General features: G+C 43.9%; 1 protein-coding gene across 5 annotated transcripts in view; it reads right to left on the bottom strand.

Moving 5' to 3' along the window:
- Positions 1-20,105, bottom strand: part of LARGE1 (LARGE xylosyl- and glucuronyltransferase 1) — a 514,447-nt gene that overhangs the window by 238,091 nt on the left and 256,251 nt on the right. For all 5 annotated transcript variants that reach the window (XM_034987635.1, XM_034987636.1, XM_034987633.1 and 2 more), the window contains exon 5: positions 14,542-14,665. In XM_034987635.1, the coding sequence (XP_034843526.1) occupies positions 14,542-14,665 (124 nt within the window). The remainder of the gene's footprint in view (positions 1-14,541; positions 14,666-20,105) is intronic.

Below are 20,105 nucleotides of genomic sequence, written 5' to 3'. Positions count from 1 at the left end.
GTGCTGCCACACCATTAAAAAGAAAAGGATTCTGATGTTCATTTATACCACTTTCACAAGAGTTGGTCCCAGTGGATACCTGCCAGTATTGCATAATACATTTTTTAAAAGCCTTTGCCATTTAGATATAAAAATCTTATTTTCCCATTTCTTTGAATACATAGCAATGCTGTTATATTACTACAAACACTTTATCACCTGCTTTTCCAATTTTGTGAATTCCTTTATTCTGATCCTTCACCCATTTTTCCATTGGTCTACTTTTCCTATTGATTTGTGAGCTCTTTATGTCCTCCTCATGTCTATTCCAAGTATCATTTTCCCCATTTATCACTTGCCATTTAATTTTGTTTCAGTTGCTGATTGACATTCAGAATTTTCCCTTTTCCAATTAATTTCAATTAATCAAATCACTAGAGTTTTGCTTTGACTATTTTTTTTCCATTTCTCTTTGACATATACAAATTTTCCTTGCCCTTGGATGAAAATTGTCATATTTTTTTCCTAGTCTGAATGTTTCTCCTTTTAAACTTAAGTCTTTAACTACCCACAATTTATTTTTGTATCTGGCGATGTCCTATTTGATCTTTTCCCAAATGCTCAGTCTTCACAATAATGCCTTTTGCTGCATAATCCATTCTTTCTCCAGGGGTTGGAAATTCTTCCTTGAGCAAAGGTTGATAATTACCCAGAACATAAGATATCACTCTTTCCTTTCATATTCACAGCTGATAGAAGTAACTGCTCCTGGGACTCTTCCCTGCTGAGTGGAGGAAAAGCCTCAGCATTCTTATTAAGACTCTTTCATTCAAACATTTACTTAGAGTCAATTATGTGCAAGCACTATGCTAACAGTGGGAGACAGATAGGGTGGTTAAGAACAGAGGGGGTCCATGCATGTGGACTTCACATTGTAGTGGATGAGTCGGGCTTATGAGCAATACTTAGGCATTAAAGGTACTGAAGAAATAAATACATAAGAGAAGTGTTCAACAAATAACTACACAATGATGAGTGTTATGAAAAAGGAAACAGTGGCATGACAACCCAGAGCAGGGGAACACAAACATTAACAGAATGCTGGGCCAAAAACAGTTTCCTTGAGATTTAGACTAAGCTCTAAACAATAGATGGGGAAGGAGGTGAGGAGGGACCTCTATTTCAGGTAACATGGTGACCTAGATATACTAGAACACTGTATATAGCACTGTATATAATATATATGCATACATATATATTTTATGTATATAACATATATTAATATACGTGCATATATAAATAATGTATAAATTTTCTTCAAAGGGCGAGGAAAATTTGTATATGGCAAAGAGAAATGGAAAAAAATAGTCAAGGAAAACTCCAGTAAGTTTGATTAGCTGAAATGAAAAATATTTCAATTTGATTTAATTGAAATGTATATATTTTATATACAACATTGTATATATGTATGTATGCAATGTATATATGTGCACATGTATACATATATTCAGTGTTATATATTATATACAACGTATGCGTATTATAAATACATACCATATTTGTATATTATATATAACTAACATACATAGTACATACTAAAATGTATGTTATACATATACAATCGAAATACACCTATGTAGGGGATGGCATTTTACAGAGTGTTATGTTCTAGGAATCAAAACCCAGACCGACTGCCAGGCTGAAGGGCCCTGATCCTGTTTCCAGCCCCTTCTAGCCAAGAAGTCTTGGCCAAATTGCCTCCAGTTTCAAGTTCCTCATCTGCAACATGGGATCATCATAGCACTAACTTTAAAGAGTGGTTGTGATAATTGAGAGAACCCACATTAAATACTTAGTACTGTATTAAGTACCAAACAAATGCTGGCTTTTACTGTTATTTTACTACCATTTTCTATGTATATTGTTGTCAACCATCTTATTCAGTGTTTAGCTTAATACTTTCTCCATTGCTCATTCCTAAATTGGCCAGAGGACTGCCATTTTCTCATACACAGATCCAGCTTTCAAAAATTTAATTCTAGTTTTGCGTTTTACTTTTCTTATTTCACAGCCTTCTGCTATTAACTTTATTTTCCTTCTGCTTTCCTTAGGTCCATACCATTATTCTTGTTTAAATTATCAAATGTAATGTGAGGTGCATTTATCATCATCCTTATGTTTGAATAATGAAGGCACTTGTAGGCTATTAAAACATCTCCAATGACAGCTTTGAGCACATTCCATAAGCTTTACTGTGAAATATTCCTCTTTTGTGGTTTTCAAAATAGGCTATAATTTTTAGTTTTACTTCCTTTTGGATTAAATAAGCATTTAGAAAAATTCTTCACCTTCCCCTAATTTCCAGGTATGTTGAATCTCCCGTTTGAAAGTTTCTGATGTAATATTACTTCATTGCAACCAAGAATGGGGTCTGTATAATTTTTACATTTGGAATTTAATGAGGTTTTCTTGTGCCCTCAATTTATGTAATTTTTTCATAAACACATGAAAATCCAATTTTATTCCATTTTATGGATATGAGCTTTCATATCTACTCATAATGATTATATCTTAAAACTATCTTTGTCATTAACAATATGATTTGCCTTTTTAGTGGCTGAAACTCTATCAATATATCCTATATTTCTATCAGTTTTTGCTTTATATATTTGAAAGCTTTCTACTTAGAAAACAGCTTGGCTATTTCCTCTTATGAATATCGCACTTGTCAATTCGAAATTGCTAATTTCAATTAAACATACTTTATAGTTGAGATAATCTGAAATTTAAATCTGTACCTTCTTTTTCTTCATATGTCTGAGACATCCTATATATAAATTTATTTTTTAATTTTATAATTTTAGATATATTTCTTGAAGATTGTAAGCATACAGTTAAGATACTACTACTTAATCAAGCATCAGGGTTTTTTCCAATAACAGAAGTTTAAAGCATGTATATTTGTTAAAATAAGTGATGTTGGTTTTGCTTCTGGAATAGTATTTTTATGCATTATTTTTCAGCTTTGAGAAAAAAATTACATGCATCACAAACACCCCTTTTAAATGAACAATTCAGCAAATATATACAGTCTGCAACCACCACGCAATTACTTTATGTAACAATTGTATCACCGTCCCCCCCATTTCCCTCACACCCCTTTTCAGGTGATACCCTCCGCCCCATTCTTTGGCCCTTGGTACCTCCTATCTTGCTTTCAAGAATTTTGTATAAGTGTAAAATATGCAGTCCTTTGCGTCTGGCTTTTTGAGATTCACTGATACTGTTGTATGTATCATATTAACTGCTGAATAGCATTCCATTAAATGGATATACCAGAACTGTTTTCTCTTATTGATGGACATTTGCATTCTATGAATAAAGATGCCATGAAGATTCACATACCAATTTTTGCGTGTGCATGTTTTTATTTCTCTTGTGTGAATACCTAGGAGTGGTACTGGTGGGCCATAACATGAGTCTGTTAAACTGACAAACTGTTTTACAAAGTGGATGTACCGTTTTACATGTCTACTAATGTACAATAGTGCTGGTTGTCCCACATTCTCACCAACACCTGCATTGTCAGTTTTTTTAAATCTTGGCCATTGTAGTAGGTGTGAAGTAGAACTTCTTGATGACCTTAATTTGCATTTCCCTGATGACTAATGATGTTGAGCACTTTTGTAGGGATTCACTGGTTATCCTTGTCTTCTTTACTGATGTGTCTCTTAACATCTGTTGCCCATTTTTAAATTGAGTCATTTGTCTTCTTTTTTTTTTTTTTTTTAAAGATTTTATTTATTTATTTGACAGAGAGAGACAGCGAGAGAGGGAACACAAGCAGGGGGAGTGGGAGAGGGAGAAGCAGGCTCCCCGCAGAGCAGGGAGCCCGATGCGGGGCTTGATCCCAGGACCCTGGGACCATGACCTGAGCCGAAGGCAGACACTTAACGACTGAGCCACCCAGGCGCCCTGAGTCATTTGTCTTCTTGTTATTGTTCTAAGAGTTCTCTGCATATTCCAGATACAAATATTCTACCAGACATATGCTTTGCAAATATTCTCTCTGAGTCTGTGGCTTGTCATTTTCTTATTAATGTCTCGAAACAACAAAAACTATCAGTTTAGATGAAGTCCAATTTATTAGTATTTTTTTCTCTTTTAGTCTGTGCTTTTCATATCCCACTTGAGAAATCTTTGCCTAACCTAAGGTCACTAAGATTTTCTCCTCTGTTTTCTTCTACCAGTTCTATTGTTTTAGTTCTTATATTTAGGTGTAAGATTCATTTTAAGTTAATTTTTCCATATGGTTACAAAGAGGGTCAAGGGTCATTTTCCCCCCAAATGTATATCTAATGTTCCAGCATCATTATTTTTTTTCTCTCTCATTTTGTTTTTGCTCCCTACCTACTTCATACAGACTTTGTTTCACTTGCAATATTCATCTCCAATAACTTAGTTTTAATTCTATTTATAATTTTACTCATGGTCACCTTTGAGTTTTGCAGAAACATCCTACTTTTTCTTTCCCCCTGATGATCAGAGTGGAGTTCCGGAATTCTACCTGAGTTATACAAAACACAAGAAACTTAGCACCTGTAAATCCAACACGCACTTTCCAATTGGTTTTAAATGACTGATCAGCACTCCAACATTCAGTGCAGCATCGTTTCCAATAGTCAAGAGATGGAAGCAACCTAAGTGTCCACTGATGGCAAATGGAAAAAGAATACTATACAACCGTAAAAAATAAGGTCTGACCACTGTGACAACATGGATGGCCCTTGAGGGCATTATGATAAGTGAAATAAGACCGAGAAAAAGAAATACATATAATCTCACTTACACAGGAAGCTTAGGAAAAAAAAAACCCAAAACCAAAACAAAACAAAGAAACAACCCGCCCCCCCACACCCCCCCCTCACAGATACAGAGAAGGCCTGGATGGTTGCCAGAGGTGCAGGGTGGGCAAAATGGGTAAAGTGGCAACAACAACAAACAAGAAAACTATTTGGTTATTTGTGTAGGTTTTTAAGAATGGCATCTGCATTTATCTTCACAACTGACTTAAAACAATTATTTACACATCATTCTCCGTGTAACTTCTTTTAGTATACACTGCTCCTCCTCTAAAACAAGACCTTCTCATCATTCCTGAATGTTCATTTTGATTACTTTTTTTGGTTGGCTGGCAAATTACTGATGATACTTTCTTCAAGAAGTATACACTGGTGTATTTTGTGAGCTCTTGCACAGAATATCATTTTCTGCTCTGTTTATACACGAGAAAACGTGGCTGATATTCTGAGGTCTCTGCTCAAAAAGGGCTGTAGACATTTTCTTAAGGATGTCTATTATTACAGCAAAAAGGCTCAGGCAGAATTTTTATTCTTCAAAGATATGTGTCTCTCCACCCTCTGCCCTCGCATCACGGTGGAGCTTCAGAAATCAGGTTCCACTCCATAGCCACCAACCCTACGTGGCCACTGAGCCCTTGAAATGCAGCCCGTCCAAGTTGAGATGTGTGAAATATACATTGACTACTGAAGACAGTATGAAAAAAAGTATATAAAATATCTCCTTAGTAATTTTTAAAATACTGATCCTGTTGAAATGATCATGTTTTGGATATATAGGCTTACATAAAATGCTATATTATTAAAATTCCTTTCACTTGTTTCATTTTGCCTTTGGAAACGTGACCAGTAGAAAAACGCGAAATTATACCACTGATACGTCACTATTTCTATCGGAGAGTGCAGCTCAAGAGCCAGACTACTTAGTGTCATATTCTGGTTCACAATGCTGAATAATTTCAACGAGTCTCTTTTCTAAGATTCCATTTCCTCACCTGAAAATGGGTGAAAACAATTATACTAACCTCAAGGCTTACTGTGGGGATAAAATAATATTATGCATGTAAAGCTATTATGTTGGCACATAATCAATTCTTATTAATGAGAGTTATTATTCTTAAAGGAGGGATTTTTTTTTAATCCTCATAACTCAAATATGTTTTTAGGGTATCCCCTGATGTGGGCAACTTATCGCCCATTTAATCTGGACTGCAGGGGCTCCTTTTGATTTGCATGCAGAGTTCTTCTCGCCTCTTGAGAATCTTTCTTGGGTTTCATCATCCTATGGATGGACCACCCAACACGCTCACCTTAAAGTGTCAGGAGCTCCTAATTTTCCTTCCATTTTCACCCCACCACTTCTGTCACTCCATCCCAGGATAACATGTCAAAAAATATACCTCATCTAAAACACTGGAGCTCTAACATTTCACTCACCAAATCCAGCCTTTCAACCTTTCAAAACATTTGGACAAAAGCTCCTATTCTCACTGGGAAAATATCCTAACCTCCTAATTCCCAGTTCACTCTGCCCATCCTGTTCACCCATCAAATACCTCTGGTCTTTTTTTTTTTTTTTTTTTTGGTCAAGCTTAGATTTCAAAATCCATCACTATAATCACATTTTTGAATCACTGATGTCGGTTTTTAACTCAAGTTGTGGATAGCTACGGTCTTTTGGTACAAGAGAAAGCACTACATTAAAGGCCAAAAGAAGTAGGTTTTGGTTTCACTTCTACTTCCGATTAGCAGCATTCTTCTCTGTCCTTCGGTAAATTCCTTATTAACACAGGAAAACGGGTGTTGTTTCTACAGCATGGGATTCTTGAGGACACAGCGAAATAAGGTACACAAAAGCACTTCCTTCTTTATCCAGGGGAATGAACTCCGAACAAGAAGGCCACAGCCATGAAAATGGAAAGGGCTCAACATTCACGATGGGGAAAAGGTAGATCAGGAGACACTTAATTGCTTTCAATGTGTTTAAGCCTCTGAGCCAAGGCCAATTACAGCTCCTGATGGGGCACGTCAGGTACATAGATCTGACATGCCTGTTGTATTCTGAAGGCCCACAGAGAACAGTGGAGGAGACAGCGACGGACATGAGCACATTCAAGGAAGGCAACAACGTGGAAACCATATATTACACAGAAACGTCACAAGATAAATTTAAGTGTCAGCTACATTCCAAGCACTGCCATTTGGGCTATGGTTGAAAGAATGGAGAAGAGCAGAGAACTCAGGGGATCTGCTGGTCCCCAAGCAGATGGCTGACTCAGTCTACAGCCCCATGGCACAGAATCCAGGCATTTCCTGGAGCCACTTCTGACCAGGTTTTGTCCTAAGAGCTGGGCATAGAGATAAAAGTTACAGGTCTTGCCCTCCTGGTTCTCACAGTCTAGTGGGGAAGGCACACAAGTTAACAGACAATGATATATACACTTGCATTTGGTCTTTATTAATGCTCAGGACCAATGGGGGAATCAAAAAGATAAAAGATTTCAGTATAGCACAAGGCGAATATTTCTAACAGAGTTTCTAAATATGGAACATGGTCCTGTGGGAGGTAATGATCTCTTATCTCTGCAAGTATTCAAAAGCAAAAGATTAATGACCATTTATATAGAGTATTACAGAAGAAAGTGGAAGGTTATGCCAAATGAATGTCAAGTTCCTTCCTAATTAAGATTCTACGATTCTCAGAAGGAGACAGGGCCCATTCATTAGGACACTCCATTACACAAAGAAATATTTGCCTGTGTATAAAGTGAATTATACAACTGTCACAGGAAAGATTCTTTTCTAATGCAGATGACAATTTTCTGTTGGTTGCTTACAATTTTCCATGTGTGGTATTTAAAAGCCAATGACTAGCCTTCTAAATACGTTTTCAGATGCATTTCACTCATCCATGCCCATTCTATGATCTCACCCTTGTTATCCAAGAGAGTAGAGCCTATGGCAAAGGCCAGAGGTGCATTGCTGGCCTTCGAGAACCAGCCCTCATATTCACAAACCACATGCATAATCCAGGGCCCAAGAAAAACAATGAAGAGTGGGAGAATAGTAACTTTTCCAGACCCGGACATAATATTTAACCCCAGTCAGCCCTCCTATATAACATGAGAGCCAAAAAGAGAGAAGGAACAAGAGCGAAGATTTAAGAGATTAATCATAGCCATTTTCTTTTTTTTTTTTTTAAAGATTCTATTTATTTATTTGAGAGAGAGAGAATGAGAGAGAGCACATGAGAGTGGGGAGGGTCAGAGGGAGAAGCAGACTCCCCGCCGAGCAGGGAGCCCGATGCGGGATTCGATCCAGGGACTCCAGGATCATGACCTGAGCCAAAGGCAGTCGCCTAACCAACTGAGATACCCAGGCGCCCCAATCATAGCCATTTTCAAATCTAGGAAAAGAGAAGGAATAAACACAGAATTTGTGACTGCCTACTATGTGCCAAACACCATGTGCTTTCCATTATGAGACCTCATTTACTGCATTTAATCTTCACCAGTAAAGAGGGGCTAGAGGTAACACTTTTAAAAAGACAATTAAGCAATGTGTGTTACCCTCAATATTACGTGTTATTAGTGAAGCTGCACAAGGCAATTCCAAAGGTCACACCTACTTCACCTCGCTTCTCACTCTTCTGCGGGGCATCTTAGAGCAGATCATGTCCTCCATGAGACAAGTCCCAGGACTCCTCTCCTTCCTCTGCAGGCCAAGCCTCACTGGAACCTGCTCCAGCCCCATGGGGGTATTTGGTGACTGTACATGAAGTTCAACCACTATCAAGCGTGGTGCCTTTGAATCACAGCCCAGGCCCCACAATACAAACACCCAGACCCAATTCTGGGAAGAGGAGTGTGTTGGAAAGAATCACATGTGAGATCCTGGACAATTCTTAACCCTCCCTGGGCCTCATCAGTCCAAAGACAGCTCTTTTTATAGGGCTTCCCTCGAACCCTGAAATCCTAGGACTTCTGTTTGCATCAGTCTCTCCTAACTGAAAATGGCTACCATTTATAGGAAGCACATCTTCCTGGGAAACAGATAGGGTAGGTAGCAGTTTACCCAGCCCCCTAATGAGAGGAACAATGGAAGTATGTCTCCCAAAGGACAGCAGGGTGCTGTAGGATGGCAGTTATCTAAAGAGAGCTTCTGCTATACTCCACAAAGACCGGCACAAAGGCAACAGAGTAGGAGTGGGAAGCCAATTTTTCTGAGTCAGCCATTAGTATTTTCTGTAGCCATAGCCCTGAATCTCACTTCATAACCTTTCTGATGTTGGTAACGAGCAGGCATCAGGTCTAAGAGAAAAGAAGATAAATTAGGACCCCCAGCTGGACAGGTGAATCATGAAACAGCCCCTGACCCAGCAGCTTCCCATTGTAGGCTCAGGATCATCCTCACCCCAGCTGATGGCATGGGGGTGACTTTCTGGGCCAACTGGGGCAAGATCAAAGGCTGGTCGGTATGCAGGGTCTTGTCTGAAAACTGGCAAGATACGTGTTGCTGATTTAAGGCAAACTGTCCAGAGAGTGACTGTTTCATTTGGAAAACGACCCTCGGGGGGAAGTGATGGGGCTGTCCCGAACCCCAGCAGCAGCGGTGTCCTTTTATCTACAGCAGGAAGCTCCATCCCCAGTAGGTCTTGAATGCAGGGATCATGCTTAACGCATTTGTTCTTCAGCAACAAGCAGGAAAAAAAAACCACCACCAAGAGCTTAGAGGACCCTTGTCTAGACACAATTACGGGGTCCCAGCTGGAAAGCAGGCCACAGGGGCACCTCAATCGGTTATGCGGCCGACTCTTGGTTTTGGCTCCGGTCATGATCTTGGGGTTCTGGAATTGAGTCCTGCATCAGACTCCATGCTCAGTGGGGAGTCAGCTTGAGATTCTCTCTCTCCCTCTGCCCCTCCCCTTGCTCAAGCTTGCGCGCTCTCTCAAATAAATAAATCTTAAAAAAATAAATAAATAAAAGCAGGCCACAGAGAAGGAAATCTAACATAGGCGAGCACGGATTATGAAGTCAGGTAGTTCTGGGCTTTAATCCTGGCCCTGCCGTGTACGAGTTATATACATGACTTGGGCCTAACTAACCTCCCTATGCCTCAGGCTCCTTATCTGCAGAGTGGGGGTAATAATAGACCTGCTCCACAGACTTGTGAGCATTCTATAAAAGCAGCACATAAAACACAAGAAACAAAGTGCCCCATAAATAACAATGTTACACAGCAGCCTGATGGGGTCCAGAGGCCCTGAAAGCAGGAATTCTGAGTTCGAGCCCAACTCAACAATGGCCTTTTCATCCCACAGTGGCCGCAGCCCATGCCCCTCTCCTTCCCTCCAGACCTGCTCCACACCCGTGGCTCCTGAATTATACAATCCCATATCTCACAGCCTTTCACTGGAGAGGGAAAAGTTAAACAGCAGCCCTGGCATTTATTAGCTGCCTGGTCTTAGGCAAATACTCTTCAACTCCATGCTTCAATTTATAAATTATCTGTGAGATGAAGGTCCGCGTGGCGGCATGCCGCCATCTACAGAGCTCCCCACGGAAAGAAGTCCCCCCTCCTGCGCCCCCTCCTGCACCTCTCTCCTCGGTTGGCAGGAGCTACAGACCTGCTCGGTCCTGGCAGCCTGTTGATATGGGGACTTGGAGGCTGGAAATGAATGGGCCCCGTAAACATCAGGAAGACCAATGAGACTTTCGTAGCCAACAGAGACCAGCAAGCTGAGCAATTGCTATTTGCAAACCTACACTAATTGGTCATTACCAAGAGCAGCATAGCAGTCCACCGCGGACCTCCCACAGTTCATTTTTAATCATGCACCCATCCCTCATAAATTTCCTCTTCCCTCTGAGTCCATTCTCCAGCACTAAGGGGCCCACAGGAGTGTTTCTGAGAAATGCCATTTCCAACAGCTGTACAAAGTGATTTCCCGGCGCCCGATCGGGGGAGGCCCTTGTGTGGGTCTGCCGAGGGTGCCAACGGACACGCTTGCTGAATGCAGCTGCACAACCCAGCACAAGTCCTTTCCTCTCCTGCTCTTCCTCCTTGCTAACGTCAGCGAATGGATGGTGTTTTAATGCGCTCATGGAAAGACACCTGTCCCGGGGCTGCTCCTGGGACGTTCCACAGGGTAGCACAGATGGAGCTGCCTTATTTATGCCCCTGCAGGGTCACTGGTAGACAGCTACCTGGCTGTCCGCCCATGCCCCCAGGCACAACGGGCCTCAGGAATGTGGTGAGGCCTGACCGCGATCAAGAAACCCCTTCCTAATGGCTTTACTACTCTCAGGGACCCAGCTCTGACTTTACTGTCGATCATCATTTTGCAAATATTTTCATAGGCAAGGCATCACCTAGACATTAAAGATACAAGGGTGATGAAAAGCAGACCTGTCTCGGCCCTTCTGGAGCCGTCGATCTAGGGGAGGGAAGGACATGTAGCAGCATATTCCACAAAGGCATGAAAGATCACACTCTGCGTTGAGGTCACCGAGGAAAGGTACGTGATCCTATGAGAACATACAACAAAGGATCCCCTGTGAGATAATGAACGCAGGGAAGGTTTCTCAGAGTAAATGTAGCTTAAGCAAAAGAACATGGAATTAACTAGCAATGGGGAAGAGGAGGCCGACTGGAACAGAGTTTAAGCGACAGGGGAATAACCTCTGCAGTGGCCCCCTGGTAGGTGGGGAGGGGCAGAGCAGATGTGAGGACCTAGTGCGTGAGCAATGGTACACGCGGGCTGGAGATGAAGCCGAGGGACGCAGGAGCCAGAAAGCGCAAGAAAATGCCACTCAGGGCTGTGGTCTCTAACGGGAACATGGGGAAACCACGGAGGGTTTTGTGCACGGGAAAGGGGATGGCATGGTTGGGCATGCTTTTGGGAAAGCCAACTCATCCTGCTGGTGGAGAACCCATCTGGGGGAGGAGTGAGCAGAGGGGAAAAGACTCATCTGGACAAAAACTGTTGTGTTGGGGAGAGGTCACAAATGCTTAGAGAAGGATGGTGGTGGGGGAGATGGAGGGCAGCTAGGACGTGGGGATAGGGACAGGGGGCCGTCAGAGATGAACTCTTGGTTCTGGAGGAGCAGCTAAGTAGGCAGATGGCACTGCTACAGCCGGAGACGCTCCAGCTGCAGGGACCGAACAGATCATGGTTCGGGGTTTGCAGAGCTGGATTCTATATAAATCATCACCACTGTGATCATCAAGTATGGCAACATCGTGTTTACAAAATGCTTTCATACTCATTGTCCTTACAGGATTCTGACAAGAGTCTCAAGGGACACAGGATGGTGGGACACGGGGGTTTCATTGGTAGGGAAATAAAATGCAGGTGTTTGGGACCTTGAATGGGGTGGTCAGCTAGAGGACAGGACACTGGAGACAATATCCTTCAGAACACATCTGATTGTATTTTTCTTCTTATTTTTTTAAGCCATAGACTCTCCAATTTGAATAGATAAAAGTCCAGGATGTAAAATAATGAACAGCTGGTCTTCCTGGATGAAAGTGGGCGTGCGAGAGTCAGAGCACCAGTCCCTCCGCCCCCCACGTCGTCCAAGACCTCAACCTCAGGGAAGCCCCAGGGTCCCCAGGAGCAGATTATAGCCCTACGTGCCTTACTCCTTCAGTCTCCCACTGTCAGTGGATTTCAAGATCATTCTGGTTTTTTTTTTCAGGTTTTATTTATTTGAGATAGAGAGAGCGCATATGCACAAGCAGGGGTAGAGGGAGTGGGAGAAGCATGCTCCCCACTGAGCGGGGAGCCTGATGCAATGCAGGGCTCGATCCTAGGACCCCAAGATCACAACCTGAGCCAAAGGCAGACACTTAACCAACTGAGCCACCCAGGCGCCGCAAGAGCATTTTAATCCTATGTTGCCTTGGCTGCAAAGGGGAGTAGGGCATTTTCAAAGACCTGCTGCATTTCAGACACTGCTGGGCCTTCACAGGAGTTAACTTGCTTAGTCCCTGCCTTGGTGGCTGTCAGCATGCCACCCAATAAACACCTGGTGGAGCCAGGGCTCAGAATCCAAATCAGATGGTTCTTCAAAGGCAAGCCAGGATGTGAACTTGGGGTTCTGTTGAACCACTTCTGTGTTTTCTTAAAAAAGTACGGGGTACAGGCATGCAAGGGGCAGGACACAGGATTGCCCAAAAAAGGAGAATGATGAAGGACGCAGAAGCATCCTGCATGCCGGGCGCTGTGCCTCCCCTCCCGTCGCTTTTCCCCACTGTGTTGGTGCTGAGACCCTGGGAGACAGAGAGGCTTGCTTTCACCTTAATTAGCGTAGCAATTTGCTAAATTTTGTTTTTCCCTTTTAGGAGTGTTAATCAATTTTAGCTCAGAATAGACTGGAATGGCACACAAATTACCACGACAATCCCCAAATGCTAAATTCTGAACATCTCGATCAACCTCAGAGTCTAAAATTCGGGAAAATCAGAAACTCCGGCTGGCATCTCTGTGATCTATTTACAATGCTATGGCTCTGAAATGAAAAGATAATGGCTTTATGAGGTTTGGAACAAGCAATTTGCTAGAATCAGCCTCATGCCTAGGTGTTTAGTCCTTCCCAAGGTGACTGGAGACAGAGCATCAAAATATTTCTGCAAAGTTACATGTTCCTCTAACAACAGCCATTTGTTAAATCCACATGCATTACAGGGTACCAACTATGCACCAGAAATGAGAAAAGAGTGAGACGTGCTCCCTGCCCCCTCCCCTATTAAAAAAGGTTCTAAACTAAAGCAGTAGACAAAGATCTCCTCTTTCCCAGAGAAGTCAGGGAAGGTTCTCGGAGGAAGTGCTGATACAGCAGAGTCCTGCAGGGTGAATAGGAGTTGTAACAAGGTAGGTGGAAGGGTATGTCAGCTAGAAGGAACAGCATAAGCAAAGGCTCAAGTGGAGGAGAGCGAGGAGAGACCAGAGATGGTTCCCTAGGGCTGAGTAACAGGCTGAAATTCCAGGAAGGACCCAGATGAGACAGGAAGAAGAGTCAAGAACTAGAAGCAGGACTTCTTGAGACCGTGAATCTCAATCCTGATCCAGGCAACGTGGCACTACGGATGGATTTTAAGCGAGGAAATGGCATGACCCAAATGAGTCTCGTTCGGTGAAACCTTCTGCTCCAACACAACCTTTAATATTTATTCAGCATAATCTTTTAAAGCACATTCACATATATTCTCTCACTTTTGCCCATTCATTATCCAATGAGGTTGGTATGATAATCATCTTTTTACTGATGAGAAAACAGACATAGCAAAGGTATAGATTATTTACGTTGTATCTTATGACGAGTAAATGACAATATAACAAAGTAAGACCCAGCCCCTTCTGACTCTGAATTCAGCACTGAGCTCACTGGGTAGCAGAATTCTCTAGAAGAGCCACCACAGACCGCTTTCAGATGCATACCAGGCCAATGGCCTCCCCCTCTAAAGAAAGCCTTGGTGGCCAGAACCGCCTAGATCAGCATGCCTCTGTGCTGATGACGTGGCCCCTTTCATGCTTTCCATAGTAAAATCAGATCTGGGCGGCAAACACCCTCAGTTACACCATGGACATTCCCAGTTGAAAGCTGAGATTTCTGCCACTGCCAGTCTACAAGACCACAGCCAAGAAAAGTGTCCAGCACAAGGAGCTCAGGGAGGCACCTCTCTCTCCCGCCGCCCGTACCTTGAGCTCATCTGCATTGTAGAAGTCCACACGCACGGCGGGCACCATCCAGGTCTGGAAGAGCGTTGCCAGGATCTGCTCTGCGATGGAGTCGGCGATGAGGTGGAAGTGCAGGGGGTTCCGCCTGTGAAGTGGGGGGAAGAGGAGTCAGGAGGGACAAGGAAGGGAGTTCCAGCTACAAATCTACATTCTTACCAATTTGTAACATGTGGTCAGTTTCTCACAGCAGCTGGGAAAGGAAGCCAGGTGCATTACCAACCCAATGCTTGCTGGTAACCAGGATGCCAGAGCTGCAAAGGAGGGGAGGCATCTCACCCCACCTTAGGATTTCAGACAGGCTCACTGTTCCTGTTGGTAACACTCCAAGCCAACCGCCATGCCTGTTGCTAGTGTATTTGTGCTTCTAAAAACCTTAAGCAGAGCCTATGCAACAATTTGGCCAACCTTTATTTCTACCACCTAGACATTTGGGCATTAGTTTCAGGAGCAGATGGACAGAGAATAAAGTCTTCAGACCAGCTGAATGCCACAGACAAGACACTTCTCCCACTGCATGGTACGGAGTTCTGTTTTCTGCTTGTTCTTCTCCCAAAAGAAACTCAGGCACCCAAGATGGCATCATGGGGAGCCCCCATCACTGAATCCCAGCTTACCCTCACTTTTAATATTCCTACAGCTTTTATTTGTTCCCCTCAACCAGCCATTCCTGGGGGAGCCCCCAAAATACAAAGCTGCATCACACAAGGGCAAAGCTTCTAGAATCAAATGGAAATGGATTCAAATCCCAGTTGTGGCATTTATTAGTGGGGATTTGGGGCATGTCACTTCTCCCTCTGCACTGCTGCCACTTCGTTCTGTAAAATGTTCAGAAAAATCTCCTTATCAGGCTACTATGTCAATTAGACAAGTGTAATACATAATGCATATCAAAAATAAACACAGGACCATAAACAGCAGATACACCTTCTAGTATCATAAATACTACAGAGCTAGCAGAAATAATAGCATCAACTGTATTACCACAAATGAGAACCTCTAGGAAATCTAAAGATGAAAATGCCCTGGTTCCCATGACCTCAAGGAGCTCACAATCCTAAGAGGGACCGAGGATCCACAATGTAATATAAACACAAGGTGGATCATAACATTGCTAACAACCACAACACAACACAATGTTCTTTGGGAGTAAAGGGGAAAAAAGGCTAATTCTGACTGGGTCAGGAGAACGTCGAAGAGCTGGGGAAGCTGTGCCCTAAAAGATAAAGGAATTTGATGGGAAGCAAAGGGAGAGGGGACACTATCCAAGGAGAGGAACAGGAGACTACAGCCAGAGCCCAGGGCATGCCGGGAGTGTGTGGGGAGAAGTGGTTAGCTGGGACTTGAGGGTCAGAGCAGAGGAGGAGAGAGGAGAGAGTGCAGGAAGCAGTGAACACCCAAGTAAACAGTACCGACTTCACCAGCGAGGCGTGGGGAGCAATGTGACCCATCTCTTAGCTCCTGGTCTCCTGAGACTCTCCCCAGACCTGTTCTAGATACACAGACCCTCTCTCAGTTTCCTATGCCCTTTCTTCACCTAAGACTTTGCATCTTCAATTTGCTCTGTAAGAAACTTTGCATTTGCTCATTTGATAAATACTTACTGAGCACCTATGACTTGCTGGGAGATGAGCAGGATGCTGGGGACAAGGTAAGATAACCATTGCTGACCTCACAAATCTCATGGTCTGGCCCCTCTTCTCCTACCCTTCACACCCCGCAGCCAGTATTTATCTCTTATTCAGCCTTTAGTTCTGAGATCTGCCATCGTTTTCTCCTAGAGTCCTTTCCTGACTACCCATGCCTGGCTCAGGGGCCCTTCCTAACAGAGAGTCATCTCAGTACCATGTACCCACCTTTAGGTTTTGATAGTTTGTTGACCTGTCTAGATCCCCACATGACTGTGAGCTCGGGGAGGTCAAGGATCATGCCAGTCATGTTCAAATATATCACCTCATAATCCACCTCTGTGCCTAGAATGCAGGAGTTCAATAAATGGATCGAATGGATGGATGAGTGATGGACAGTGGACAGATAAGGGGAACGGAGGTTCACGCATCATGTAGAAGATGAGACTAGGGGAATGTGAAATGAGGATCTGATTTGAGGCCATGTCTGACGAAGAGCAGCAAGGAAGTTGAATCTAGAGGGATTTTAGGAAAAGAGATCTTAGATAAGGGGGGAAATGAAGTGGAAGAAGCAGAAAGGGACACTGAGGTTCCTGGGTTGGTGGTGATGTCTCCAGGACAGGGGATACAAGAGGAAAGGCACGTTGGAGGAAGATGAGAGGTTTGGGACTGGATGCACCAAGTTTAAGGTAAGGGTGGCTAAGCCTGGTGGAGCTGAATGGATGAGTTTAGACCTGAAGGCAATTAGCATCCAAGGCTAACCTGCCATATACATGACAGGTGCTCAGGGTGAGAAACAGAATAAATGAATAGAAGACACAATCAGGACTGCAGAATTTCTCTATGGGACCCAATGCCTGAACACTGCAAATTCTCCCATTAACTATCTATATTCAAGGGGAAGGGGCATATGTGCCCTATAGCATTCCTTGGAAGCCCTATTAGAAGCATCCCTGCAAGAAGCTACCAGTTGGCCTGAGTGATGATTGGTGGTCGTATATTTATCAGCCAATGACCTACCTGAAGGCTAAGTGAGAGGCAGCTAGTCAGAGTCCCTGGGAAGACAGATGGCCCACTCATCCGTCTGTCTGTGTTGGTACAACCATCCCCCCCTCCCACAGGAGCCCCAATGGAGTCTTATGCATCGAGAATGGATATAATTGTCAATTTGCATTTCTATCCACAATGGAGGAATGGCATAATTTCAGACACAGAGTGACAATACCAAAGAGATCAAGCTACGTAGATTTGTTCCAACAAAATCATGCTGCCCACGTGTCTCTGTCTTCACGTGCTGCTTGCTCTCCAGGGGATACTCACCCCCTACTTAGAGGTCCCGTGAATTCCTGTTCATCCTTCAGACTCCCTTTGCAAGTCAGCTCCTCCCAGACACCTTCTCTGAGCTCATCCTGGCCCCTTTTTTCCTGCTAACTTGGTATTTCCTATGAAAAACATGCCTAATGGGTCTGCCTTCAGCTCAGATCAGGATCCCTGGGATCGAGCCCCACATCGGGCTCCCTGCTCAGCAGGAAGCCTGCTTCTCCCTCTGCCTCTGCCTCTCCCCCTGTTGTGCTCTCTCTCTGTCAAATAAATAAATAAAACCTTAAAAGAAGAAAAAGAAAGAGAAACATGCCTACCATTTCCTTTCTTCTTCTTTTTTTAAGTAGGCTCCACACCCAGCATGGAGCTCAATGTGGGGCTTGAACTCACAACCCTGAGATCAAGACCTGAGCTGAGATCCAGTGTGATCCTCAACCGGCTGAGCCACCCAGGTGCCCCCAAACCTGCCCGCCATCTCTAGCATGACACTGCGATATGTTTTCAAACATGTGGCTCCTTGTCTCTACTGTGAGGTCTCTGAGGACAGAAACCATGTTTTCATCTCCATCCCTAGTGCCCAGAGGAGAGCCTGGCACATGACAGGTGCTCAACAAACACTTGTTCAAGAAGAAAAGGCGGCCAAAGTCCCTCTTTCTAAGTCCCCGTTAACCCTACCGTGAGAAGGTAATGACAGTCAACAGCGTCATCTGCATCAGTGGTACAGAGCTTGGGGCTCTGCTCCAGAACGTCTGGGTCGGAGCCCTGGTTGCATCAAGTACTGACTGAGCGACCATAAGCAGTTAATTCATCTTTTTTTTTTTTTTTTTGACAGAGACACAGCGAGAGAGGGAACACAAGCAGGGGGAGTGGGAGAGGGAGACCCAGGCATCCCGCGGAGCTGGGAACCTGATGCAGGGCTGGGTCCCAGGACCCTGGGATCATGACCTGAGCCGAAGGCAGACGCATAACGACTGAGCCACCCAGGCACCCCGTTAATTCATCTTTTAAGGCCTCAATTTATTGATCTTCAAATCAGGAACATTAACAGTAAGTAAACAATATTGCATTGTAAGGATTAAATGATATAAAGTGCCTGGTGTGTAAGATCTTACTGTATGTTAACCACTGGTATGGTCTGAATGTGTGTGCCCTGCCCCCTCAAATTCATAGGTCAAATCCTAACCCCTAAGCTGATGGTATCAGGAAGTGGGGCCTTTGGCAGTGATTAGGTTGTGAGGGTGGAAACCTCCTGAAAGGGATCAATGTCCTTAGAAAGGAGGCTCCAGAGAGCTCCTGCCCACCTTTCATCATAGAAGGACACAAAGAGAAGTCAGCAGCCTGTAGCCAGAAAACAGCCCCCCGCCCCTTCCACCATCCAACCATCCTGGTGCCATGACCCCGGACTTCCCAGCCTCCGGGACTGTGAGGGGTAGATCTCTGTGGTCTATGAGCCCCCGAGTCTGTGGAATTTTGCTACAGCAGCCTCAAGCAGACCAGGATAACCACTGTCAGTGCTAACCTAGGAAACCGTGATTTTCTCTGCTTTGCATTACTCTTCAAATGAAGTAATTTCAATTAGTTCCTCCATCCATAAACCCAAAAATGAGCTGGATGAAGAAACATGCAACAAAGAGATATCAAGCAGTAAGTACATGAAAGGCGTAACAGGGGTTTAGGTGACGCAGGAGCTGGGACTCTCCTCTCTCGGTGCAGCTGTCAATCTGGCAGAAACAGAGAGAGAATGCAAATAACTACATAAACGTTGGAACACAGGTGGGCCCTAACACCGGACCACCTCACACGACTGCAAAGTTTGGGAATGACACACCTCCCAGGGAGCCATCTAAACAGACTGATATGGACAGTAAGTGAAGGGCACCCCTAGATTTGGATGGTGAGCAACCCGCACAACTGTATAGGATGGCTCTGCAAGGAGAAGCACAAAAGCTACAGGGGTGGAAGAGAACCACCCTGGGCATAATAAATAGGGGCCCCAAACACATGTCCGTCCTCCTGAATTCCCTGCCAGGGGCTAAGGGCACACCATCCATCCAGCCTCACAAGCTAGAAACAGGAGCATCACCAGCTCCGTGCCCCTAACCCCAATCTCCCACACAGCCAATCAATTCCACGCCCTGAATGGCCGCTTAGGCTGGTGAGTAGGAGCAAGGTCTCTAAAGCCAAATTGCCTGGCTGCTTCTTATCTTGGTTTGTCACAAATTAACAAACTAACGATATGACCTTGGGCAAGCGTGTTGGTCTTGGAGTCTCAGCTTCTGCAACTGTAAAGTGGGGCTGTTATGATCAGATCGAATTAAAATGTATGAAGCACTTAGAACAGTGACCCACAAGGAATATGGACTTAATAAATGGCAGCATGAGGAGTGTATCTGCTCTTCGGTGAGGTCTCATGAATATATTCACCCCCTCTCACCCTGTCTCCGAGCTGGCTCTCTCCAACAGATCCTCTGTCCTGTAAGCCCTGAACTCCCTCCAAAATGATCACACAATCCCCTGCTCATTGTACGATGAATAAAGGACAGCCTCCCACATGGAGCTAGCAGGACCTTTGATAATCTC

Source organism: Mirounga leonina, unplaced genomic scaffold, assembly GCF_011800145.1.
Source record: "Mirounga leonina isolate KUSES-001 unplaced genomic scaffold, KU_Mleo_1.0 Mir_418, whole genome shotgun sequence".
In the NCBI taxonomy this organism is placed as follows: Eukaryota; Metazoa; Chordata; class Mammalia; order Carnivora; family Phocidae; genus Mirounga; species Mirounga leonina.
The sequence above is the reverse complement of the archived record's forward strand: the minus strand, read 5'-3'. Positions and strand labels throughout refer to the sequence as shown.